General features: G+C 44.9%; 1 protein-coding gene across 4 annotated transcripts in view; it reads right to left on the reverse strand.

Annotated features, from left to right (window-relative positions):
• The window catches only part of LOC128324917 (nuclear GTPase SLIP-GC-like), a 130,850-nt gene that overhangs the window by 39,990 nt on the left and 64,107 nt on the right, over nt 1-26,753 (reverse strand). For all 4 annotated transcript variants that reach the window (XM_053250113.1, XM_053250131.1, XM_053250121.1 and 1 more), the window contains exons 8-11: nt 26,005-26,220; nt 20,622-20,813; nt 15,613-15,788; nt 10,772-10,790 (exon numbers count right to left, since the gene is read on the reverse strand). In XM_053250113.1, the coding sequence (XP_053106088.1) occupies nt 10,772-10,790; nt 15,613-15,788; nt 20,622-20,813; nt 26,005-26,220 (603 nt within the window). The remainder of the gene's footprint in view (nt 1-10,771; nt 10,791-15,612; nt 15,789-20,621; nt 20,814-26,004; nt 26,221-26,753) is intronic.

A 26,753-nucleotide genomic window follows, 5' to 3' on the forward strand; every position in this document is an offset into this window, starting at 1 on the left:
AGTCTGGAGGTTACCAACAGATGTACCACTGTTTTGAGGTCATTGATCTCGAGAAACGGGCGCAGCTGGCGTATCAGCCGGAGCTGATAGAAAGCACCCCTGGCCACCGCCTCAACCTGAGAAACCAGGGAGAGGTGTGAATCCAGAAGTACTCCCAGATTGCGAACCTGTTCCTTTTGGGGAAGTGTGGCCCCATCTAGAACAGGAAGATCAAAATCATCTCTAAAGTTTTGACCACACACAATAAGTACCTCTGTCTTATCTGGAGTCAGTCTCAGTTTATTCTCCCTCATCCAGCCCATTACTGCTTCCAGGCAGGCATTTAGGGAGGATATGCCAGCTCCTGAAGAAGTTGGCATGGAGAAGTAGATCTGGGTGTCATCAGCGTACTGGTAACACCCAGCTCCAAATCCCCTGATGATCTCTCTCAGCGATTTCATGTAGATGTTAAAAAGCATTGGAGAAAGTATGGAGCCTTGGGGTACTTAAGCTCAGATTTCAAAGAGCAACAGCCTCCAATCAACACCATCTGGAATCTATCCAAGAGGTAAGAGCGGAACCACTGTAAAACAGTGCCTCCCACCCCCCAAACCCTCAGACGTTCCAGAAGGATACTATGGCCGCCAGAAGGATACTAAAGCCGCCAAAAGATCCAAAAGGACCAACAGAGTCACACTTCCTCTGTCAATTGCCAATTGGAGATCATCCATCAGGCCGACCAAGGCAGTCTCCACCCCATAGCCTGCCCGAAAGCCAGTTTGAAATGGATCTAGATAATCAGTTTCCTCCTGATTATCCGCCTGGGGCTGAGAGGCCGCCACCCTCTCAATTATCTTCCCCAGCCATGGGAGGTTGGAAACAGGCCTATAATTGCTCAACTCTGAGGGATCTAATGCAGGCTTCTTTAGAAGGGGTCCTGTGATTGCCCCCTTAAGACAAGGAGGCATCCTGCCCTCCCTCAGAGAAGCATTTATGATTTCTACCAGGCCTCCTACAACAGCCTCCCTCCTAGATCAAACAAGCCATGTTGGACAAGGGTTAAGAGAACAAGTGGTAGGCCTCACCGCTCCAAGCAGCTTGTCCACATCATCAGGAGTCACAAAGTGAAATTGATCCAGTTGAAGCACATAAGAGGACTCGTTGGGCACCTCCAGCTCAGACATCAAATTAATTGTTGAGTCTCCATCTAGGTCGGCCCAAATCTGAGAGATTTTATCTGTGAAAAACTCCTTAAACATATCACAGCGGGTAACTGATGACTCCAAATTCGGGTTCAAGGGAGGGGAGGCAGATACTAATCCCCTCACAACCCTGAACAATTCCACTGGACATGAACTCACAGAGGCAATATGGGCAGAAAAGAACCGCCTCTTTGCCGCATGTATTGCCTGAGCATAGATCTTTAGATGTGCTCTATGTCGCAATCTGTCAGATTCGAGTCTTCCTCCACTTGCACTCCAATCGCATACCTTGCCGCTTTAGCCCCCATAGATCTTCCGTATGCCAAGGGGCGAAATCTGAAGTGGGTCAGAGGGGATGCTTGGGAGCAATCGTGTCTACTGCCCTGGTGAGAAAGTTGTTCCAATTCTCAACCAGGGCATCAACAGGATCACCAGCAAAGCCAACATTAAATCCCTCCACGGCTTCTTGGAATCTTAGTGGATCCAATAACCTCTTCAGGCAGACCATTCTAATGGGCCCCTAGCCCCTGCGGAGGTGGGACGTGGTTGTAAGTCCAACCTTAACCATATGGTGGTCCGTCCGTGACAATGGGGAAATCACAGGAGTCCCCACCCACGGAACACCACCCTGATCAGAGTAAAAGACAAAATCAAGCATGTGACCTGCAATATGCGTCGGTCCAGAGACCACTTGGGATAGGCCCATAGTTGTCATGGCTGCTATGAACTCCTGAGCTACCCCGGACAGATTTGTCCCGAAACAAACATTTAAGTCCCTCAGCACCAAGAGTCTGGGAGACTCCAACGCAAGTTCCACGACCAAGTCCATGAGCTCAGTATGGGATTCTGCTGGGCAGCGGGGCGATCGGTACACCAACAGAAGTCCCAAGCTATCCCTGGTCCCCAAACTCACGTAAACACATTCAATATGGTCCGATACCCTGACAGGGACCCCTACCGATACCCTAAATTTGCAGATGATACCAAACTCTTTCGGGTAGTGAAATACAAAATGGATTGTGAGGAGCTCCAAAAGGATCTCTCCAAACTGGGGGAGTGGGTGACAAAGTGGCAAATGCAGTTCAATGTTGTCAAGTGTAAGGTGATGCACATTGGGACAAAAAACCCCAACTTCAAGTATACGCTGATGGGATCTGAGCTGTGGGTGACTGACCAGGAGAGGGATCTTGGGGTTGTGGTGGACAGCTCATTGAAAGTGTCGACTCAATGTGCGGCAGTTGTGAAAAAGGCCAATTCCATGCTAGGGATCATTAGGAAGGGGATTGAAAATAAAACGGCTAATATTATAATGCCCTTATACAAAACTATGGTACGACCACACTTAAAGTACTGCATACAATTCTGGTCACCACAGCTTAAAAAGGTCATTGTTGAACTAGAAAAGGTGCAGAAGAGGGCAACCAAGATGATCAGAGGCCTAGAGCACCTTTCTTATGAGGCAAGACTACAACACCTGGGGCTTTTTAGTTTAGAAAAAAGACGACTGCGAGGAGATATGATAGAGGTCTATAGCACCTGGCGCGGTCCTTGTTGACCCGGGCAATGATCGATCCGGTATAGATTTATTAAAGTTACGTCTCACCATATTGTTGATGGGAGAGGCACTCTTTGTCTGGCTCCTCTGATGAGACCTGTCCAGTAAGGTTGGACCTCTGTCATACCTCTCACCTTCCTCAGAGCACGCAAGACCCACAACCATGCCAAGGTAGTGCCTCACTGGGGGATGACACACACACACACACACACACACCCCTATGTAGGAATTATTATTGTTGTTGTGGTTGTTGTTATTTCTTTTTTACACAGTCAGACAGGTGTTATTGACTGGTTTGTTTTATCCAGACATTGAGTCCTTCCCAAGGACCTAGGATGGCTGAATTTTATTATCAGTGTTGTTGCTGTTATTATAGATATCGTCGCAAGATATAGGCTGTTCCCAGTAAAGTTGCTTTTTGTAACTGGCCGATGGTGATTTCTGTGGCCCCCATGGTGTTGAGGTGCTCCTCAAGTTGTTTTGGAATGGCACCTAGGGTGCCAGGTACCACTGGGATTACTTTGGTCTTTTTCTGCCACAGCCTTTCAATTTCAATTTGTAGATCTTTGCATTTTGTTCTTTTTTCTATTTCTTTTTCTTTTGTTCTGCTATCACATGGTATTGCTATGTCAATTATTTTAACCGGTTTTTCTTTCTTCTCAAATACTGTTATATCTGGTGTATTGTATGGCAGATGTTTGTCTGTTTGTAGACAGAAGTCACATAATATTTTTGCATCTTCATTTTCTACAACTTTTTCAATTTTATGGTCCCACCGATTTTTGGCTACAGGTATTGTTTGTTTGTTTGTTTGTTTGTTTACACACACAGTCAGATAGGTGTTATTAACTGGTTTGTTTTATCCAGACATCGAGTCCTTCCCAAGGACCTGGGATGGCTGAATTTTATTGTCAATGTTGTTGTTGTTGTTATAGATATCATCACAGAATGTAGGCTGTTCCCAGTAAAGCTGCTTTTTGTAATTGGCTGATGGTGATTTCTGTGGCCCCTATGGTGTTGAGGTGCTCTTCAAGGTCTTTTGGGACTGCACCCAGGGCGCCAATGACCACTGGGATTATTTGGGTCTTTTTCTGCCACAGCCTTTCAATTTCAATTTGTAGATCTTTGTATTTGGTGATTTTTTTCTATTTCTTTTTCTTCTATTCTGCTATCCCCTGGTATTGCTATGTTGATTATTTTAACTTGTTTTTCTTTCTTCTCAACTACTGTTATATCTGGTGTATTGTGTGGCAGATGTTTGTCTGTTTGTAGTTGGAAGTCCCATAATATTTTCACATCTTCATTTTCTACCACTTTTTCAATTTTATGGTCCCACCGATTTTTGCCTACAGGTAGCTTGTATTTTTTGCAGATGTTCCAGTGTATCATCCCTGCTACCTTCTCATGCCTTTGTTTGTAGTCAGTCTGTGCGATCTTTTTACAACATCTGATTAGGTGGTCCACTGTTTCATCTGCTTCTTTACAAAGGCGGCACTTGCTGTTTGTTGTTGATTTTTTGACTTTTGCTCTTATTGCATTTATTCTTAGCGCTGTTCTTGTGCAGCCAGTATTAAATCCTCTGTTTCTTTCTTCAAGTTGCCATTCTTAAGCCATTGCCAGGTCTTGGTGATGTTTAATTTTCCACTTATATTGTGCAAATATTGACCATGCAGTGGCTTATTTCTCCATTTTTCTGCTCGGTTCTTGACTTGTTCTTTCTTGTAGGCTTGCTTTGTTTCATTGGTGTTGAATAGTTGCTCGTTATTGACCATTTGAAGTGCATCTTCTTCACTGTCCTTCATATATTCTTCAGGGCCTCTTTTCTCCTCCTCTACTGTTTGATGGACTTGCAGCATTCCTCTTCCACCTGAGCTGCGAGGGAGGTATAGCCTATCTACATCACTGCTATTATTATTATTATTATTATTATTATTTATTCGATTTCTATACTGCCCTTCCAAAAATGGCTCAGGGCAGTTTACACAGAGAAATAACAAACAAATAAGATGGATCCCTGTCCCCAAAAGGCTCAAAATCTAAAAAGAAACGTAAGATAGACACCAGCAACAGTCACTGGAGGTACTGTGCTGGGGGTGGATAGGTGCCTCTTTGCCAAGTTAGCAGGAATGACAGAAACTGGCCTTGCCCAGAAGCCCACCCCCACTCTAAGGCCCAGATGCTGACACCCAGCAGTAGCTCAGGAGGGGGCACCTGCCTGCATGCACAATGCCTCGATTGCCAACCCTTGCATCACCACATAAGGCTTGGAAAGACTCGTGCCTGGAACCTTGCTCAGCCACTCCCATACCACCGTCCTTGCCTAAGTGCACACCTGTTATTTGCAACTGGGTAATCACGATTTTTAAAGTGTGCCACCCCATCATTTGCGTAGCTTTTCTTGTAACCTACTAAGTATTCTTAACTGTATATAAAAGCTGAGAAAGCCTCAGACGGAAGCAGTCTGTAGTACTGGAAATAAAAAAAAAAATTCTCTTTGTATTTTACAAGCCTCTCCCAGTTGGTTTTTAACTCATGGAGGTGGGGCTGAAGGGTGGTTTTTCTCTGGTGCAAGAGCGTCCTCAGACATTCAGCAGCTATCGGTTTATCACCACATGTAGGCTTGCACGTGGAAGATTTTTGTGCTTTTCCAATAGCAAAAGAGAGTTTCCCTGGTATTCCACCCCAAGCCCGGGAGAGGGGGGTTAAGCCCTGTCAATAAGCGGGTGGTGGTGGCAGCCATTTCTGAACCTACCAAAACTACAGAAGAGTTTTAGGAGAAGCCAAGCCAGGCAGCTCTGCAGGGATGAGTCAACAGGGGGAGAGTAACTGGCCCTATCGACCCAGAGCATAGTGCCTCCAGTGACTGTTGCTGGTGTCTATCTTAGGTTTTTCTTTAGATTGTGAGCCTTTTGGGGACAGAGATCCATCTTATTTATTTTTTATTTCTGTGTAAACTTCTTAGGAAACTTTGGTTGAAAAGCGGTGTATAAATATTTGTTGTTGCTGCTGCTGTTGCTGCTGCTCCTCTTCTTTGCTCCCTCTCCTCCCAAAAAAACTTAGCACTGCATTGAGACTAGGGGTGTGCACAAAACTGGAAAACCCAGTTTGGTTCAAGTAGAACCATTATTGAATGAAACCTGGTCCGAGCCAGGTCTGTGCACTCTAGAGCCGGGCTTGGTCTAGCTCTAGTACAAACCAGTTCGGCCCCAGCTCGGAAGGAGGGGATATTAAATAAAAGGAGGGGAGGTGGACTTACTGCCATTGCCAGGCTCCGGGAGGTGCTGTCACAGATCTGCTGATGTTCTCCCTCCCACCACCACCCACCGGTCATTTACAGCCCATTACGGGCCATTTTAGACCCATTTGGGACTTTTTTGCGCCCATTACAGGCCTCTCTTTGTTGGTGGTGGGCATTTTGGAGGCTGCCACACATAAGAACATAAGAACAGCCCTTCTGGATCAGGCCCAAGAAAGCCCATCTAGTCCAGGATCCTGTTTCACACAGTGGCTCACCAGATGCCACTGGAAGCCTGCAGGCTGGAGTTGCGAGTATGACCTCTCTCCTGCTGTTACTCCCAAAACCCTCTTAAAGCCATGTTGTTGGCTGTCACATCTTGTGGCAGAGAATTCCACAAGCTGATAATGCATTGTGTGAAAAAGTATTTTGGTTTGCTGGTCCTGGATTTCCTGGCAATCAGTTTAATGGGCTGATCCCTGGTTCTAGTGTTATGTGAGAGGGAGAAGAATTTATCTCTATCCACTTTCTCCACGCCACGCATGAGTTTATAGACCTCTATCATGTCTCCCTGCAGTCATCTTTTTTCTAAACTAAAAAGCCCCAGATGCTGTAGCCTTGCCTCTACGGAAGGTGCTCCAGGCCCCTGATCATCTTGGTTGCCCTCTTCTGCACCTTTTCCAGTTCTACAATGTCCTTTTTAAGATGCGGTGACCAGGATTGTACACAGTACTCCAGGCCTGCACTCTAGCTTTGTATAAGGGCATTATAATATTAGCCGTTTTATTTTCAGTCCCCTTCCTAATGATCCCTAGCATGGAATTGGCCTTTTTCACAGCTGCTGCACATTGACTCGACACTTTCAACAAGCTGTCCACCACGACCCCAAGATCCCTCTCCTGGTCAGTCACCGACAGCTGATATGAAGGTGCTCTAGGCCCCTGATCACCTTGTTTGCCCTGTTCTGCACCTTTTCCCGTTCTACAATGTCCTTTTTTAGTTCGGTCCGGCCCCCATCGAACCACACCCCTCAGTCCGGTCCAGTATGGCGGGGGGTGTTTCGCAATTAAAAAAAATTAAGAATTTAAAAATACCTCTAGCCCCTTCGGGGGGCTTCCTGTAGGCCGCCGGGATGTGTGTGCATGTGCAGGTTCCCACTTCCCCACCAGCCTCTTAAAGCAAATTAGAGTGGATTCATGGTTTGTCAGTGAAAATGAATCCACTCTAATTTGCTAACAGAGAACCTACACTTAGAATACCTCAGAAACAACAATACCCAGTATCCCATGGGCTTGTGGGTATGGAGGCGGTTGGCACCCTATGTGCACTATGCAACCACTCACTCTAGGCTACCCTGGTGCCCACCAAGTGGAGTTATAGGGCTGCTGAAACCCTCATTATTCCCTATGGGGGCAAAGCTTAAAGATGCACAAACTTCAGAAATTCTTTAAAAATCAGCCGTTTGCCCAATTCCTTTGAAATATGGGTGGTGGCAGGCACCCATTGGGGCACTACCACCTGACACACTGTTCTGCCCCTGAAACCCCCTTTCTGCCCCGAATCTGCCGAAAAGATGGTCAAACTTCAAAAATTCTTTAAAAATCAGCCCTTTGCCCAATCACTCTGAAATCTGGATGGTAGCTTCCTTGCACCCATTGGACACTACCACCCACTACAACCCACCCTGGGCCACCCTGGTGACACCCCCTTGGGGAGTTCTAACTAAGGCTGCTGAAATCCCCATTATTCCCTATAGTAACAATCTTAAAGACCCGTAAAATTAAAAAATCATTTAAAAATCAGCCCTTTGCCAAATTCCATTGAAATCTGTGTGGTAGCTTCCTTGCACCCATTGGGCACTATCACCCACTACACCTCACTCTGGGACACCCTGGTGCCCACAAAGTGAAGCTATAAGTTTGCTGGAATCCCCATTATTCCCTATGGGGAAAATCTTAAAGACATGTAAACTTCAGAAATTTATTAAAATATCATCCTTTTGCCCAATTTCTTTGAAATCTGGGTGGTAGTTTCCACCCATTGGACTCTACCACCTCCATCCACTCTTTTGACCCCGGGACCCTTTATTTGATCTGAATCAATTCAGATTCGGATTCAGAAAATTCAGGACCAAATAGAATATGGGGTGATTCAGGGGGGGTCAGATTCGGACCCAAAACAAATTGGGGGTGTTTCAATTTAGGTACAATTGAAACAAAAAAATCAATTCGTGCATACCCCTACCCTCTGTTTCCTGTCCTTCAACCAGTTAGCAATCCACACATGTACTTGTCCCCTTATCCCATGACTGCTAAGTTTCCTCAGGAGTCTTTGACGAGGAACTTTGTCAAAAGCTTTTTGGAAGTCCAGGTATACTATGTCAACTGGATCACCTTGATCCACACACTTGTTGACACTCTCAAAGAACTACAAAAGGTTTGTGAGGCAAGATTTACCTTTGCAGAGGCCATGCTGGTTCTCTCCCAGAAGAGCCTGTTCTTCTATGTGCTTTACAACTTTATCCTTGAGGATACTTTCCATCAATTTGCCTGGAATGGACGTTAAGCTAACTGGCCTGTAATTTCCCAGATCGCCCCTGGATCCCTTTTTCAAAATCGGTTTTACATTGGCTACTTTCCAGTCTTCTGGTACAGAGCCTGATTGCAAGGAGATCGGAAATTTCACATTTGAGTTCTTTGAGGACTCTTGGATGGATCCCATTCAGCCCTGGCGATTTGCTAGTTCTCAGTTTTTCCAGATAGTTTAGAACATCAACTCTTGTCACTTCTATCTGACTCAGTTCTTTAGCCTCTATCCCTAAAAAGCCTGTTTCAGGAACAGGTATATGCTCAGTATCCTCTGCCATGAAGACAGATGCAAATAACTCATTTAACTTCTCTGCAACCTCCATATCCTCCTTAATCATCCCTTTCACTCCTTCATTATCTAACAGTCCAACGGCTTCCCTGGCAGGTTTCCTGCATCTGATGTTTTTAAAGTAGTTTTTGTTTCCCCCTTGATGCTTTTAGCTAAATGTTCCTCAAACTTTCTTTTTGCCTCCCTTATTGTCACCTTGCATTTCTTTTCCCAGAGTTTGTGTTCCTTTCTATTCTCCACATTTGGGCAGGCCTTCCAATTTCGGAAGGAAGTCTTCTTCCCTTTTATGGCTTCCTTGACGTTTCGTGTTAGCCATGCTGGCATCCTCCTGGACTTAGTGGTAGGGATGTGCAAATTGATTCAGGTACAAATCGATTTGTACCCGAATCTAGCTGATTTGGTGATCTGGAGACAAAACAAATCACCCCTGTGGTCCAGTGGCTAGATTCGGGTACAAATCGAATCACATGATTTGATTTGAAATCGAATGATTTGATTTGAATCGGAAGACCAGACAGTGAGGGACTTTCCTTCTCTGCTCCTGAAAATGTGATTCTGTTCATAAATTTGGTTACAACATTATAAATAGAATCTATCAACCACTTATGTCTCCTTTTTTATTTAAAGAATAAGCCTCAGTTTATCTCCCACTCACCCACCCACCCACCCCCAGCAAGTATGCTTTTTATTCTGGAGGCCTGCTTCCTCTGTTATCTATTCCTTCAAGGAGCCATCGATGGATATGTGAATTATCCCTGACTAGTCATGAAATGAGAATTTGTGGATTGGAAACCAGTTCTCTTAAGAATTCTCATCCTCTCCTTAAGTGGCGCAGCGGGGAAATGCTTGACTAACAAGCAGAAAGTTGCCAGTTCCAATCCCCGCTGGTACTATATCGGGCAGCAGTGATATAGGAAGATGCCGAAAGGCATCATCTCATAAAGCATGGGAGGAGGCAATGGTCAACCCCTCCTGTATTCTACTAAAGAAAACCACAGGGCTCTGTGGGCGCCAGGAGTAAAAATCAACTTGACGGCACACTTTACCTTTACCTAGGCGAAGAATATTTGAAAAAACAGTCGCTGGGAAGTACCCTGGTCTGTGTCTAATTGAAGCAATAGTTCCCTGTGAAACTCATGAGGAAGAGGTTTCTTGTTGCACAAGTGCAAATTAGGCTGTAACACAGGCCCCTGACTTAACGCATCTGGCTAGCACAACATCCTTACGCCAGTGCAACATGTTTGCACAACTACAGTGTTAGTCTAGAGGTCAATCACTGAGGTTGTTCACACAGCCTCTGAGAGTGCCGGGGAGGGCAGGAGGGGGGAAGGCAGGTTAAGAGCCATCTTATTTGTTTGTTATTTCTCTTTGTAAACCACCCTGAGCCATTTTTGGAAGGGCGGTATAGAAATCAAATTAATAATAATAATAATAATAATAATAATAATAATAATAATAATGATGATGTTAGCACCTCCCTTTCTCCCAGATCAGTGTGGTCCTGTGCACCCACACCACTGTGTGCCTGCTGCCTGCAGCCCAAGCAGACACACAACCCCAGACCTGGGGGAAAGGGCACGCTTGTGCCCTTTAACCCAGATGAAAACCCAGGTCAAAAACGAGGTCTACCAGGAGAGGTCGTGCTGGGATTGGCCCCGATCCTGGTGCTTCACACAAGCAGCCCGAACCAGTAGGGCTGTCCAAGCCTAAAGTGTCTTGTGTGAACAGCCTCATTATGTTTATCAAGAATGGACCAGGAATGAATCATGTTTATCATGAATTGACCAGTCAATAGTCAATAGAAGTCATTTCAGTTCTATATACAATACCACACATTTCATACTTGAAAACAAAAAACCCCACAGATTTTTAGCTTGAAATAGTTTAAATCCAGAGTACTGTATAAGTTTTCTGAACACTTACGTCTTGTTTTACTCTTTCCCTGGAAAAGAGAGAGAGATATATACAAATTAGTTTCAATAGAGCATCATTATTCTTTGGAACCTCAAGAATCAGCCAGTCAGTGGACTATGACATCCCAAAGGCTGGTAATTGATTTCTTTAAAAGCCAGCTGAGGTAGGGTTTTAGAGCATGGGCTTGCTAGGGTTCAATCTGATTTTCAGAACAAGTGTGTGCTAACATGGAGCTGCAGTGTTTTTATCATTATCCTCTCTAATAAAACGCTTGGTGTCCGTCCGTGGACGGACACCAAGCGTGTGTCCGTGCCTCCCTGGCCTGTTCTGCGCATGCGCGGAGCGCATGCGCAGAACAGGGCAAGGGAGACACGACGGCCGGCACCCGGTGGCCATCTTGGGCGGCCAGAAGCGGCCGCCCCGAAGAAGCAGGGTGAGCGGCGCCGGCGAACACTGGCCGCCGCCGCCTTGCCCAGAGGACACCCGCGGCGACAAGGGAGAGGCCCCAGGGAGCGGAGGACCCGGCCGGAGCTGCGGGCGGCGGGTGGCGGGCCCGCTGGAGCCGCGGCGGCGGTGGGTGGCGGGCCTGCCGGAGCCCTGGGTGGCCGCCCCGGCCGGAGACATGGGCCGCGGTGGGTGGCGGGAGGGGGAATGGCGGCAGAGGCCCAGACCGCCGCAGGGAGACGGAGGCCGGGACCGGGGGCCGAGCGAAGGCCGAAGAAAACAGAAAGCAAAAATACAGCCTCCGCTGCTGCCTCCGAAGTCCCACCCTCCCTCCCTCCCAGCTTCCGAAACCACCTTACCCTGTCCCGTTACAGTTGAGCAAAGAAAGTCCTAAATTGAGGAGGGAGAGAGGAGCTCTCAAGCAGTGCTCCTCCCTCTGCAAAGGCTCTGCCCGAACCGGCGCTTGGGGCCGAAAGGACGCAAGAGGCGTCCTTTCAGTCCCAAGCGCCAGTTCGGGCAGAGCCTTTGCAGAGGGAGGAGCACTGCTTGAGAGCTCCTCTCTCCCTCCTCAGTTTAGGACTTTCTTTGCTCAACTGTAACGGGACAGGGTAAGGTGGTTTCGGAAGCTGGGAGGGAGGGAGGGTGGGACTTCGGAGGCAGCGGCGGAGGCTGCATTTAAAAAAAAAAACAGTAAAGGGGAGAGGAAAAGGCTAGCGCCCATTATTATAACGGGCTTCAGAACACTAGTCCTGTTTTATAATTATCAAATATATGTAAGAACAGCTCTGCTGGATCAGGCCCAAGACCTATCTAGTCCAGCATCCTCACAGTGACCCACCTGTTGCCTATAGCCAGCAGACTAGTAGCCATTGATAGACTTGTCCTCCACAAATTTGTCTAAGCCCCTTATAAGAACTCAAATTAGAGTAGAAAATCAAATTCACACAAATGTGAATTTACAAATTTCAATTACAAGAACATAAGTTGTTATAGTAAGAACTAATCTGCCTACTTTCCTTTCACTATCCTTACAACTGGACTAAATTTGGTCCAAATTGCTTAGGCAATTCATAAGTTAGCCCACTTGCGCCTCAAATGTTCATGCATCCGTCATCTTGAATTCATCACCCCAGGATGACATCATTACAAACTATGCCCTTGAGCCGTCCCTATGTGTACCTACATCTGTAGCAAATTTGGTCTAAATCAGTTCCCACTTGCACCTCAAGATGTTGTGTCCGCCATCTTGAATCAGGGTGGGTGACATCATTACAAACTATGCCCTTGAGCCATCCCTATGTGTACCTACACCTGTAGCAAATTTGGTTCAGATCGGTTAGGCAGTTCACAAGTTAGCCCAATTGAGCCTCAAATGTTAATGTGTCCACCATCATGAACTGGGGTGGATGACATCATCACAAGCCATGAGAAATGTATTATTTGTTTTTAAAGATAGTTTGGAATCTTCTTGGTTGCAAATTAAACACCTGGCTCCATGTGAGAGGATCGCTGCTGCTTGGGGACTATAGAGATTCCTGTAATTGTGCCACTGAGGAAGGCCTATTATAGGCCATAATGTGTTTGGAGAAAAAAGGAAGGATATTCCCCATTGGAGAAAAAGGGGAGGATATTCCCCATATGTGGCTGGTGAAGGATGTCAATGTCCCATAGGATTTGAATTCCATGTGCTCATCTAATTTAAGTACTGGACTTTCCTGTAATTCATATTGGACTTCTAGCCACTAGGAAGTTTGATTCATGAAGAACTGATTCGCAAGTCGTGATATTTTTTGTATATACATTGTGGGGACTTTGGCAGTGAAGCTGATTGTAAATTGTTGTTCTACAAGTCTGTGGTTTTATATACATGTCTCTTTTGTGCTTTTACTATTTTACATATATTGTCTATATTTATGGGATATAAGATAATGTTCATTAAATATTGTTCTATACTGTTTTTTCATCCCATGGTTTTTAGAAGTAATGTATATCCCCACTATTCATAGCTTTGATAGCTTTTTTTTAACCTTTCATGCATATCTTTTTTTAACACTTAAGTATATAAATTGTTAGATAGTGGTGGGTTCTTTGGGGTTGTCTTGTGCATCATCACAAACCATGCCATTGAGGTGTCCCTGTGTTGCTCACTACAACTGTACCAAATTTGGTTCAAATTTGTACACAAGTTAGCCGTCTTACACTTCAAATATTCACACATCTGCAATCTTGGATTTGAGTGGATGACATCATTACAAACTATGTCATTGAGGTCTCCCTAGGTGTCCCTACAACTGTAGCAAATTTGGTTGAGATTGGTCGAGTGGTTCACAAGTTAGCCCACTTGCACCTCAAACATATACACATCTGCCATCTTGAACTGGGGTGGATGACAGCATCACAAACTATGCCACTGAGATCTCCCTATGTGTCCCTACAACTGTACCCAATTTGGTTCATATTGGTCCAGGCATTTCCAAGTTGATGGAGGGATGGGACACCCATCCACCCACGGTCACAGATAGAAACATGGAATTCCGGGTGATCTCATAAGCCTACTGGAAAGTAGGCTAAAAGCAGCCCCACTGAATCAGGCCCAAGACCTATCTAGTCCAACATCCTGTTTCCCAAGGTAGCCCACCAGATGCCTCTGGAGCTCACAAAAGCAAGAGATGAGGGTATGTCCACTCTCTTGCTGTTGTTGCTCCCCTGCAACTGGTATCCGGCATCTGAACCTGGATCCAGCCTATAGCCATCAAGACTAGTAGCCATTGATAGCCCTGCCCTCCCTGAATCTGTCTAGGCTCCATGTAATGCCATCCAAACTGTTGGCCATCACCACATGCTGTGGCAAAGAATTCCATAGATTAATTATACATTGTGTAAGACCACCCAGAGATTTGCATATGAGGCAGTATAGAAATTTTGTCAGTCCTAAATTTCCTGCCAGTCAGTTTCATGGGATGGCCCCATGTGTGTGTGTGAGAGAGAGAGGGGGGGGAGAATATGTTAAGGGGGGGACCTTAACATTTAAATAAATAAATAAAAATTATTTTTTAAAAATAATATTTTAAATAATATTTATGATTTTATGTATAACCTGGACACAAACATACAGTTTCACACAGCCGAGATCCACCTACAGTAGGTAAATTTACCAACCTCCCTCTGATACACCCCTTTCCTTCCCACCCCACACACCTCCCTCTATATAAAGATATACATAGATACACACACACAGCACCTCTGATGCACAAAGGCGGGTTACTGCAGAGGCAATGGAGGCAATTGCCTATGGCGGCAAATCCTGAAGGAGTGACAGATCTTGGGATGGGGGAGAAGTTTTTTCTTTTGTGTTAAACTTTTAATTCTTTTTTTAAAACTTTGAAAACTGCTGCTGGTGGTGGCAGTGAGAGATTAAGCCTCTTGCCACCCCACCACCGCAGCGAGGAGGATTTTTTACTTCTAAATGCCACTGCAGCGGCAGGATGGGGGCCAGTGAAGATTGCAGAGCAGCGGCTGCAGGGAGCGCCAGGGGATGAGAAGCAAGTCCGCCCTTTACATTAAAATGTCCCTGCATGGCAGAATGGGGCAACTGGGAGGGTTGGGGGGGATTCCCCTGAATTACCTTAAGGCAGAGAGCTTCCACTGTATGGAGGAACTGGAGAGAGGGAGAACTCCTTCCAGATCCCCACTCCATCTCAAATGAGTGGCACACCCCAAAGCAGCCTGTTTTTCGACAGGCTGCTTCCGGCTGGCTGGCCGTCACCACCACCATATTCTTCTCCTCCTCTGCCACCTCCAGTCTCCGATGAGACTTTGAAATCTTTGGTAGAGGTCTGCAGCAGGAGGAGGAGGAAACACAGCTGGGGAGGAGGAGCGGGCAGTGGTGATGGTGGCGGTGGTGGCAACCTGGCAGTGTGGAGGAGGAAACCAGGAGTGTGCCGCTGCTGCTGCTGTCACCACCGCGGGGCGCCTCCAGACGCGGGCCCTGGTGCAACTGCCCCAATCACCACCCCTTAAGGAGGGGCCTGCTCTTCACCATCTGGATTTCACTGCCCCTAATAGTTTAGTGTCATCCACAGATTTGGCCACCTTGCTGCCTACCCAAACTTCTGGATCATTTATGATCCAGTACAGACACCTGGAGACCCTGGTCACTACTTCCCTCCATTTAGAGAAATGTACATTTATCCCTTCCCTGTTTCAACCAGTTACCAATCCACACATGAATCTGCTCCCTTTCCCTATGACTGCTAAGTTAACTCAAGAGCCTTTGATGGCTAATTATAAATAATTAAATTATAATTCTGAGATTTAGGAATTCAAACGTGAAGTTATTTTCCTATTTTGGTGGAGAACTATACAGAAAAAGAATTCTGATCTCCGGCCTGAGACTTCTGTCGTACCTCTGGTATTCTTCCAGGTCCATCACATCCGACTTTGTGACCACCAGGGCGATGTCTGTACAGATCCCTCCTATATAAGCGTTGATGCTTTCATCCAGCAATGTTTCTTGCACACTCTCTCCTTCGACACGCTCCATAGCACTAATAATCCAGAGGACTGAACATTTATCAATGCTCTGTTTTTAAAAAGAGGAAATCATTTCATCAGGCACTAAGCACAGAGAAGTTCAAATTGGCATCTTCTGAGGCTGGGCCCTGCTGAGTTGCCAAGTGTGGTCAAACAAGCTAGGGGCCTGTTTCAACAACACCGTATAGCCAGGAGGTTTTACAGACAGGGCTTTCCCCTTGAATCTACTCCTAATTGCACATATTTGCTGAATTTAATCTGACCTCTCTGTGGGCTACCAGAGACCAGGATAGACAAGACTTTTATTCTCCCTGAATAGAGGCTGCGAATTCTGGCTTAGCCCAAGTTATGCCCAGGGTAAAAAAAAAATCTCTATTTCCAGCAGCTTTTGAAATAACTCTGGAGCTTCTGCTTTCTCCGAAGGTGTTGATGGAGTTGCTGATGGCTATGCAAATAGTCCATTTAATCCCTCAAATTAAAATGCCTCAAACCGCTCTTCAGATACCCCGAGGCACAGAGCCATGTGTGGAAAACCTCCTGGTGACAATCCCAAAGGATGGTAGCAGAGAATTTTATTTTTATTTTATTTATGTATTTAACATATTTGTATACCACCCAAAACTCAAGTCTCTGGGCAGTTTACAATAAAACAATACAAATTACAACAAATAAAAAGGTTAAAACATCATAATAATTTAAAATTTGAAACAAAGTTAAATTATTAAAATGAACAAACTAGACAGCAGAGAGAGCAAAGATGGAGTTCTGGAAGGAAGCACCCGACTAATCTCCTCGGGTGTCTCCACTCCCGTTTGGTCTAACTATCTTTCATCAGCAAGATGAAGATCGGAATCCTTGCAGAGCTTGGCCCTCCCTCCTTGGGAAAGTCTGGAGGACTCTGGATAACCCCCCTGGAAGAGACTTTTCTGCTATATATAATCATAATCATCATTCGGCATTGTAAACCCTACTTAGAAGTTAGGCCCGAAATTCAACATTTTGAAATTTGAATCATCATAATTAGAAGATCTAAGACTTTTCTTAGCTGTTTAAGGGGGGGGAAATGTTCACTACATGTAACCTGATAACACATTTTCTCACGCACAAGTTTCTCTTTGTCTAGTTCCAGCACTGTTTAGTCTCCCTGCGGAGTTTTGATATCTTTCTATTGGGGATATTTGTTAAGGCTTTCTTGTTGACCCTTTGATGGTATTCCAAAGACTCTGGGGTTCTTTATTATTTTGCTTTGATATCGGGAAGTAAATGATATTGAGAATTACCATGGAATTAAGTAATAGGGTTTTCTTTCCTTTTCCTTCCTTTGTAAATTCATTGCCCTTATTATCTTTCTTTTTTCATTAATGAGTTTTTTTAAAATTTCTTGATTCACTTTAAGATATAAATGTATACATCTAGTTTATAACTGATATATAACAATTCATATATATGCCCAGTTTGTTATTTTAGCTATTACTATCACTTTGCTTATTTAATGTGAACATACTCAGTTTTATTCCCTCTCACGAAATATTTTATTTATTTATCTATTTATTTATTTACATTTTATATCCTGCTGTTCCTCCAAGGAGCCCAGAAAGGTGTACTACATACTTAGTTTTCTCCTCACAACAACCCTGTGAAGCAGGTTAGGCTGAGAGAGAAGTGACTGTCCCAGAGTCACCCAGCTAGTATCATGGCTGAATGGGGATTTGAACTCGGGTCTCCCCGGTCCTAGTCCAACACTCTTACCACTTCACCACACAGGCTCAAATTTAAGATATTGGTAATAGGGAGATCTGTGTTTAAGGGCATATAGTTGAACTTTTCAGCTGAAATCATAAGGTTGAATAGATTTTATTGAAAACTGATTTTTTAATCTCTTACCTGCATTGGATTCCCTGTTATTATTTGCAAAAGTATTATAAGGACTAGGGAAATTAGTTTATATATGTATACACTTAGTTTATTATTATAATTACTGTTATATTTTTGTCTTGTACATGTGATCCGTTATTTCCAACATGAAGACTTGGCTTTATGTATTCCCTGTTAATTTAGCAGCTGTTACCAAAAATTCTGTGAAGAGGGAAATTTTTATACTAAAAGGTAATGTTTTTATTTCTTCTTCTTTATTTTTATTTATTTATTATTTTTTAAATCATGGGTTAATTATCTGATTTTCAGAAGATTGAGAGTCCCAGATTTCATATTAGTATTTCATAAAATCTCTTTTCTTTTGAAACTAACTTTTTCTTCTTTCGTCTTCTCTTTCCCCCTCTTTTAAATTCCTCACTATTGTTCATTTCTCTTATATATAAGAGGTTTTGGATACCAGTCATGAACATTTGTCAAAGCGTTTTGCACTTGGGTTGTATGGGACAGGAGCGTAACAACAATCGGGCAAGGGGAGACAGTTGTCTGGGGGCCCCACTGCCTGGAGGGGCCCCCCAGAGGCACCTCACGTGACTCCCCCTTGCCCCCTGCCCAGCCCCAAGGCCCCTCAGCCGCTTGCCCTGTTCGCCCTCCTCTCTCCAGCTTGTTCTCCTGGCCGGCAATGGAAGCAGCAGCCCAGCTGCCAAGAGCTCCTTTTCTCCCGCCTCTCAGCTGATCGGCGGGTGGGCAATGGGGCTTCCACGGAGGCCTCCTCCGTGTAGGCCGCAGTGAAGCCTGAACTCCAGTAGGGCCCAAGCCAGCCAGGAAGGAGGAGGCAGCCAGAGTGTTCTCTGCAGCAGAAGACCCCTTGCTGCCCTGCTCAACCCAGACCAGCATTTGCCAGGTAGAGTGTGAACTCCTTTTTGTGGTTACCTTTCCCGCCCCCCCCCCCCTATATAGGGATCTGCTTGCCATAGGGCTTGGATATGGGGGGGGGGGGAGGGACCGAGAAGTCTCTGAATATTTATTTTGAAACAGCTTGGAAAATTTGCTGACTTAAAAAAAAACTATCTAAAAAGTCCTATAAGTGGCTTGTTTCATGGCAGAAAATTGCAAAAACTTCTGGAACAGTATTTTATTAATTTTATTTATTCATTCATTCATTTATAAATGCACTTCTGTTCAAGTTGTTTTGCAACCCAGAAGGTCTGAGTGAGAACTGTGAAGCATGTGTGGTGCTTTTATTTTATTTTTCTTGTGTGTGAACTGCTCCCCAATAACTTGCAGGGACTTCAGGGTCAATCTGGCCAACATGTGAATGCAGCACCTCCATTCCAGAGGAGGAGAGGTGTGTTAAAGGGCTTTAAAAGCCTCGTGTGAAAAACCTCCTGCAATCAAACTTGACTGCATTTGTCCAGAATTCTGAGAAAACAAACATAGGTTCACCCTGCATGGTTGAAAGTCTCCTTTGCTAATCTGCAGCGAGGGGCCCATTTTAATCATTCATCTTTCTAGTGTGTTCTAGGCATTAAAAGTAATACAAATGTATAGTGCTCAATGTATATCACTATATACTGTGACGTGTGTGTGTGTATTCAGTGAAATGTATTTGCAGGCAGCATACTTATTTTGGAATATCAGACTTAAATCCTTGGGGGCCTGGGGTGTGTGGAGGCCCTGGACTTTGAGTGGGGGGGGGCCCATTTTAAAATCTTGTCTCTGGGCCCACTCCAACCTTGCTACGCCCCTGGTATGGGATGAGAATTCAGTCATGGCTTTACGTTTGCAATATTTAAGCTTCAGGTCTCTGCTGGTCAGTCTTTTCCTAACAAGTAATTTTCTTCTTTCCTAAGACTAACTGGGGAGCCAGATGGGAGGTTCAAAATGCATTTTTTTATTTTTTTTTTATTTTACTAGATAGATTCATTTCTGTAGTTATTTCCTTTGTGTTTTTTGTTTGTTTGTTTTTAGTGATATTCCTATAGATAATACTGTTTTAGCTTATAGATTTTAATATGATTCCTTGCATTGTTGTTTCTTCTTTCGTGTTCTTATTATTTTTGGATCTCTAATTGAGGCTGTTTATGGAGAGGAGAGACAGTATGAGGTGATTAATGTGATCTGCTTAAGATTTGGTGGTGTAGTTATGGCACAGAGTTGGATATTTATTTTATCCAGCTTATGTTCTACTCTGATGGAACTCTGAAAATTACATGATTATTTTAGAGCTTTTATAAACAGCATTGAATTTATGAATTTCTCCATTTGGCTCCACCTCTCACCACCCCTGGCCCCGCCCATCACCTGCCCTGCCCAGAACCCCCCAATCCCCCCCCCCCAGTCCCAGGAGCCACCAGCCACCATTGTGCTGAGGGGATGGCTGGTGGGGTCGTGACTTCCTGGTTGGTTGGTTTTTAATTGCTCTTGTCTTCTTCTTCTGTATTTTGCTAGGCAAGTATAAGATCCCACCAATGTTATACCAGCATAGTGGTGATGTCACTGTCAACATGGCTACAGTATAGGATTGCCCAGTCGGTTACCTAAAGGTGAGAGAGAGCACACTATAGGGAGATAGAGAAAGAGAAACAGGAGCCTCTTTCTATGTCCTCAGATTTTGGCAGGGGGGCAGCAGAAGCAGCAGTAAATTCATCTTGTTCTTCTTACAGCCTTGTTATATTCTTTCCTAGGGTTGGTTGTTTTAAAAGTTGTTTATATCTCATCTTTCCTTAAACTTTGCATCCCAATACAGCTCTGAACAAAGTGCTATTTATCCATTTTTACAGGTGGAAACCTGTAAAAATGGATACAAACTAGATTGCCTGGGCTACAAGTAAAAACAGACTTGCTGTCAGCAACCAAGCCAAGACAAAGTTTTTCTACTTGGAGAAATCTTGCTCTTCAGGGTTCCTCACATTGCTCTTTGGAGGCAGGTAACTAGGCATATACTCTGTTTCAGTGCCAGGATTTGGAACATTTTCTTCTCACCTTCAAGAGTGAAGTAAAACCTCACCTTTTTCCACATTTCATTCCGGGTGCTGTTAAAATCTCCTGTCCCTGGAATGTCCACAAACGTGATGCCTTCTGGAAGAATGTCTGATCCTGGAATAGTCACTTCCACATAATTAAGTAATGGCCAGAATGCATTCAAGCCTTGATTCTGAACCCGAACGTAAGGTTCCAGTGCTTTGGATAACTGATCTGCCTACAACACAAATATTAAGACAAAATAAATCCATTTCTCCATCTAAACAGATTCCAATCCAAAGATCCTACAGAGAAGTCGATCTCTAGCATTACCATCTGCAAGGCATTTTACCAGCGGGTTCCTATTTTAGCTTCAGAACTTATCTCCAATATCTTTTATTATACCAAAAAGAAGGAAAGGTAGCATCAAGTTCAGGAGGATGCCAGCATCGCTAACACATACAGTAAAGGAAGTCAAAAGGGAAGAAGACTTCCTCCCGAAACTGGAAGGCCTGCCCAAATGAAGAGAACAAAAAAGAACACAAACTCTGGCAAGAGAAGTCTGAGGAACATTTAGCTAAAAGCATCAAGGGGAATAACAAAAACTTCTTTAAGCAGAAAACCTGCCAGGGAGGCAACCACCCAAAAGTTTTTAAATAACTTCCATATGAAATTTTTGATGTCCTAGCTAAAATATTTAAATTGTCCCTTCAATCTGGCTCTGTTACAAATGACTGGAAATCAGCTAATATAAAGCCAATTTTCAAAAAAGGGATCCAACAGGGGATCCAGGAAATTACAGGCTGGTTAATTTGATCTCTGTTCTGGGTAAACTGATGGAAAGCACTATTGAGGATAAAAGTGTCAGGCCTCGCTGAAAGAAAACTAGCATGGCTTCTGCAAGAGGCTCCTTGGGATCAAGCGGACTTGTTCCAGGCTCCCCCGCACACTTCCCGCTAAACCCCCCGCAAAACTCCAATGCCCTGTTTGCTATCCCTGTTGGCTATTCTCTGTTGGCTATGCTCTCGGGCCTTCACCCTTGTATTCAACACCAGCAGACAAACTGACTGTGCTCAGGAATGTGACCCTCCAACAAGCTGAGGCAGGCATTCACCTGGAGTGAATACCCCACTCAAGCTACTCTTACTTCAGTCAAAGATACAAACACTTCCCCCCAGCCAGGAAAAAAACCCCTAGAAAATCTCCAGCCCTAACAGACTTAGTTTCTCCTTCCCCTCTTGTTTTCTTGGTGATTTATTTATTTATTTCTTATTTCTTTGCTGTGTTCCATTACTTGATGTCTTCTTTAGGAGAAATATACAAGTTTGTTGCTTCCTCTTGCTCCCAGACCAGCAGGCAGCTGACACCTCTTTGGAATGCTGTGAACAGCCAACAAAGCCAGCAGGAGAGGGGGCACTTCCCAGTGTATTGCACAGAGTGTTGCATGTATGACTATTTGCCTCATAGGCAGAAGTCATGGGTGTGTGCTCAGTGCAAGGAGCTTCTGGCTCTCAGGGAACATATTCGTTCCCTTGAGACCAAAGTGGCAGATCTGGAGAAGCTCAGAGAGAGAGAGAGGCATGCAGACAACACCTTCAGGGACATGGTAGAGGCATCCCACTCCAGGGCTGGTAGCTCCTCTGCTGTCAGGGAGAATGAAGGTCTCAGGCAAGGAGGACTTCGATCTGAGGAAGTGGGAAATGCTCCTTTAAAAGGAGCCCTTCCATGGATGATGAGCCCATATCCTCTCACACAGGGGATACTCCAGCAGAGGGTGGGGGGGGCCTCCTTGTAGTGTGCGATTCGATCATTAGAGGTATAGAAAGATGTGTTTGTGACCTGTGTGTTGACCGCATGGTGACTTGCCTGCCTGCTGGGAAGGTTGCGGACATCACACAGCATCTTAGGCAGTGCTGGAGAGGAGACAGCTGTCATGGTGCACGTCGACACCAACAATGTGGGGAAATGTAGTTGGGAGGTCCTGGAAGCAAAATTTAGGCTGATTGGTAGCAAATTAATGTCCAGGACCCGCAAGGTAGCATTCTTAGAAAATGCTACTTGTTCCACGAGCAGGTTCAGCAAGGCAGGCAGAGCTGAGGGATTTCAATGCGTGGATGAGACATTGGTGCTGGGAGGAGGGGTTTAGATTTTTTAGGCACTGGGATACATTTTGGGGTAAGCAAGGCCTATACAAAAGGGACATGCTGTACTTGAACCAAGATGGAACCATACCGCTGGCGCTTAAAATAAAAAAGGGTGCAGAGTAGCTTTTAAAATGATGCCTGGGGAATAGCCGACAGGAACTGGGCAGTATCTGGGGTCGCAAATGCCATCCCATATGGTGCAAGTGTGTAAAAGATTCAGATAAAACAGAAGGGGACAGAGCAGAACCACATAAAGAGCAGACAGGAGGCTGTGCTAGATGGTCAATGAGATCAAAGAGCCAAAAGAAAGATAGCATACACCAGGGGAGAGATTCAGCATATAGCTGCTTATATACCAATGCCAGAAGCCTCCAAGCCAAGATGGGCGAGCTGGAGTGCTTGGCTGCTAACAAAGAAATAGATATAGTGGGCATAACAGAAACATGGTGGAACAATGAGAACCAGTGGGACACTGTTATCCTTGGATATAAACTCTAGAAAGGACAGGGAGGGGAGCCTTAGAGGTGGAGTAGCACTGTATGTTAAAGAAGGCATAGAATCAAACAAGGTAGAAAACCTAGGTGGACTGGAGTCCTCCACAGAAACTCTGTGAGTTGACAACACAAGGCCTGAAAGAAAGCGTGCTGTGTGGGACATGCTATCGCCCTCCAGATCAAAACACTGCCAGTGACTGAGAGCTGCATCAGGAAATCAGGGAGGCATCAAGGAGAGACAGAACAGTAATCATGGGTGACTTCAATTACCCGCACATAGACTGTAGGGATGTGCACAATCAATGTTTGTTTGTTTGTTTGTTTGTTTGTACCACCCCTGATTTGTTTTGGGTCCAAATCTGCCCCCCGAATCACCTCAGATATGATTTCTACCCATATTTTCTGAATCAGAATCGATTCGGATTTTATAAAATGGTCCCATGGCCAAAAGAGTGGGGTGTGTGGTAGTGCCCAATGGGTAGAAGCTACCACAAAAATCTCAAATAAATTGGTCAAAGGGGTGGTTTTTAAAGAATTTTTGAATTTGGCTTTTTCCCATAGGGAATAATGGGAAATTCCAGCAACTGTATAGCTCCATGTGGGGGGCACCAGAGTGGCCCAGAGTGGGTTGTGGTGGGTGGTAGTGCCCAATAGGTGCAAGGAATCTACCACCCTCTCGTAAATCTGTTAGCTTGGCTAACCCAACAGGATTTACAACCCTTCAGCTCTCCCCCGGTGAGTTAAACAGAAAGTAGCAGCGAAGCTGCACGAAGGAAAACAAAAGACTCACAAAAAGTAGTAGTAAACGAATCAAGTCCTCTGAACTGAACTAGGTACCCCCCTCTAACATAACTGAGTAATAACCGAAAAGAAAACAACAGAGCAAGGAATGAAATAGAACAAAGGACACCAGAGCAAGAAATTAACAGAACAAGAACACAGAGCAGGAAGGAACAGAACAAGGGCAAACTGGAACTCGAAAAAGTTGAGGAATTCAACACAGAAACATGGTCCGCAGTCAGCGAAAGTTGCTAACAGCATCTGTGCAAGTCACAGACTGCTTAATATAGAGCTCAAGAGAACCAGTAGCCAATCAGGCTTCCCTGAGTCAGCACTTCTGCTTCCTCTCTTGTGGTCTCCTGCGCCTGCGTGTCTCCCACTGAGCTTTCCTCTTGAGACGTCTTCTCAAGACAGGTGACCAGCCTCCTCCTGATCAGCCTCCATGTCTGGAAGCTGTTCCGATTCTTCAGCTCCAGAGTCTGATCTCCCTGCCAAATCCTGTTGCTGTGACTCTGAGCCCTCACTACCAGGCGAATCCTCCCATTCCGATTCTGAGTTAGAAGTCTGAGCCATAACACACCCAGATTTCAAAGAAATTGGGCAAAGTGCTGATTTTTAAATGATTTTTGAAGTTTATGCATCTTTAAGCTTTTCCTCACAAGGAATAATGGGGATTTCAGCAGCCTTAGTTATAAGTCTCCGGGGGGTGGCACCAGGATGGCCCAGAGCAGGTTGTGGTGGGTGGTAGTGCCCAATGGGTGCAAGGAAGCTACCACCCAGATTTCAAAGGAATTGGGCAAAGGGGTGATTTTTCAAGAATTTTTGGCATGTCTTTGTGGCAGATTCGGGGCATAAAGGGGGTTTCAGGGACAGAAGAGTGGGTCAGGTGGTAGCGCCCCAATGGGTGCCTGCTACCATCCAGATTCCAAATAAATGGGTGAAAGGAGTGATTTTTAAAGAATTTCTGAAGTTTGCATGTCTTTAAGCTTTTTCCCATAGGGAATAATGGGGATTTTAGCAGCCCCATAACTCCACTTAGGGGGCACCAGGGTGGTCCAGAGCAAGTGGTGATGTAGTGCACATAGGGTGCCAACCAACCCCAAACCCACAAGCCCATGGGGCACTGGGTTTTGTTGTTTCTGTGGTGTTCTGAAAGTAGATTCTCTAGTAGCAAATGAGAGTGGAATCAATGCCATGCATTGAGTTGACACTTTTAATAATTTGTCCATTATGACCCCAAGTTGTCTTCACTTGTCAGTCACTGATAGCTCAGGCCCCATCAGTATATATGTAAAGTAAGGGGGGGTTGCACCAATATGCATCACATTACACCTGCTTATATTGAACTGAATTTGCCATTTTGCTGCCCACTCACCCAGTTTGGAGAGATCCTTTTGGAGCTCCTCACAATCTGTTATGCATTTCACTATCCTAAACACTTTGATGTCGTCTGCAGATTTGGCCACTTGGCTGCTTACAGCAACTTCTAGATCATTTATGAACAGAACAAGTTAGAGCATTGGTTCCAGTACAGATCCTAGGGGACCCCACTTCTTACTTCACTCCATTTATTCTTATCCTCTGTTTCCTGTCCTTCAACCAGTTACCAATCCACACATGAATGTGTCCCCTTATCCCATGCAGTCCTCTGGCACAGAACCTGATTGTAGGGACAAGTTACATATTTTTGCTAGGAGATCAGCAATTTCACATATGAGTTCCTACAGAATTTTTGGGTGGATGCCATCTGGCCCTGGCAATTTGTTAATTTTTAGTTTTTCATGAACATCATCTCTCATGACCTCAGATTGGCCCAGTTCTTCAGCCTCCAAGCCTGAGGAGCTCAGTTATGGAGAGGGTATATGGTCATCTCATCAGTATCCTCTGCCGTGAAGAGAGATTCTTTATCCTCAATAATTACTTTCATGCCCTCATCATCTAAGGGTCTGACCGCTTCCCTGGCAGGTTTATATGCTTTTGAAAGAAAGAGCAAATAGGAGCACTCACTCACCTCCTTTTCCTTGATTTGAATTACTCTTTTTGGAGGAATAGTGACCTTCAGCTTTGTCTGTAGCAATTCTTCATAACTTTTCTCTTCAGCTCCATCCCCATAAAGGGCTTTGAGCTTGGCACGAGCATCACTCACGCAGCTGGCAGAGGTTTTATTATTGCTGTCATCCTCAGGATTTAACAAAGCCACAAGTTTTTTCAGCTCATCCTTCCAATCCTGTCAATGAACAATCAAGACAAGAGGTGCTTTATGGTTTAACTTAATGGCTTTCTTAATGGCATTTATCTTTACTTTCTCAGAAAACTATCTAGCCATCTAGAACTACTGCCTGGAAGCAACAGATCCCAAGACATCAAGCAATAAGCTATATTTTCAGAGCCCAGAGCCCTGTGTGAGGTGTCACGCAGCTGCGAACCATTTGACATATCTGCACACTCCATAAAAATGAAGCATTGAAGAAACCAGAGTGGGGGGGCAGAGGAGGAGCACCTGAGTAGCAGGTGGGCCCAAGAGCAAAGTAAAAGGCACCCCACAGTAACTGGAAGGAGACGAAGCAAACCCTTTCTCCCTCACTTGAATTCACTGCTGCACTCAGCGGACTTTTAGCTAGGAGATGCCCAGTTCTCCCTACCAGGATATTTCTTCACTCTTAAGACCGAACTACATGTTATGGGATGGATGTGCCTCCCCAAGCCAAAATCTTTTCCTCTGTCTTCCCAGTAAGAGTCTGTGGTTATGTGACATCACTG

This window comes from Hemicordylus capensis, chromosome 1 (assembly GCF_027244095.1).
Source record: "Hemicordylus capensis ecotype Gifberg chromosome 1, rHemCap1.1.pri, whole genome shotgun sequence".
NCBI lineage: Eukaryota > Metazoa > Chordata > Lepidosauria > Squamata > Cordylidae > Hemicordylus > Hemicordylus capensis.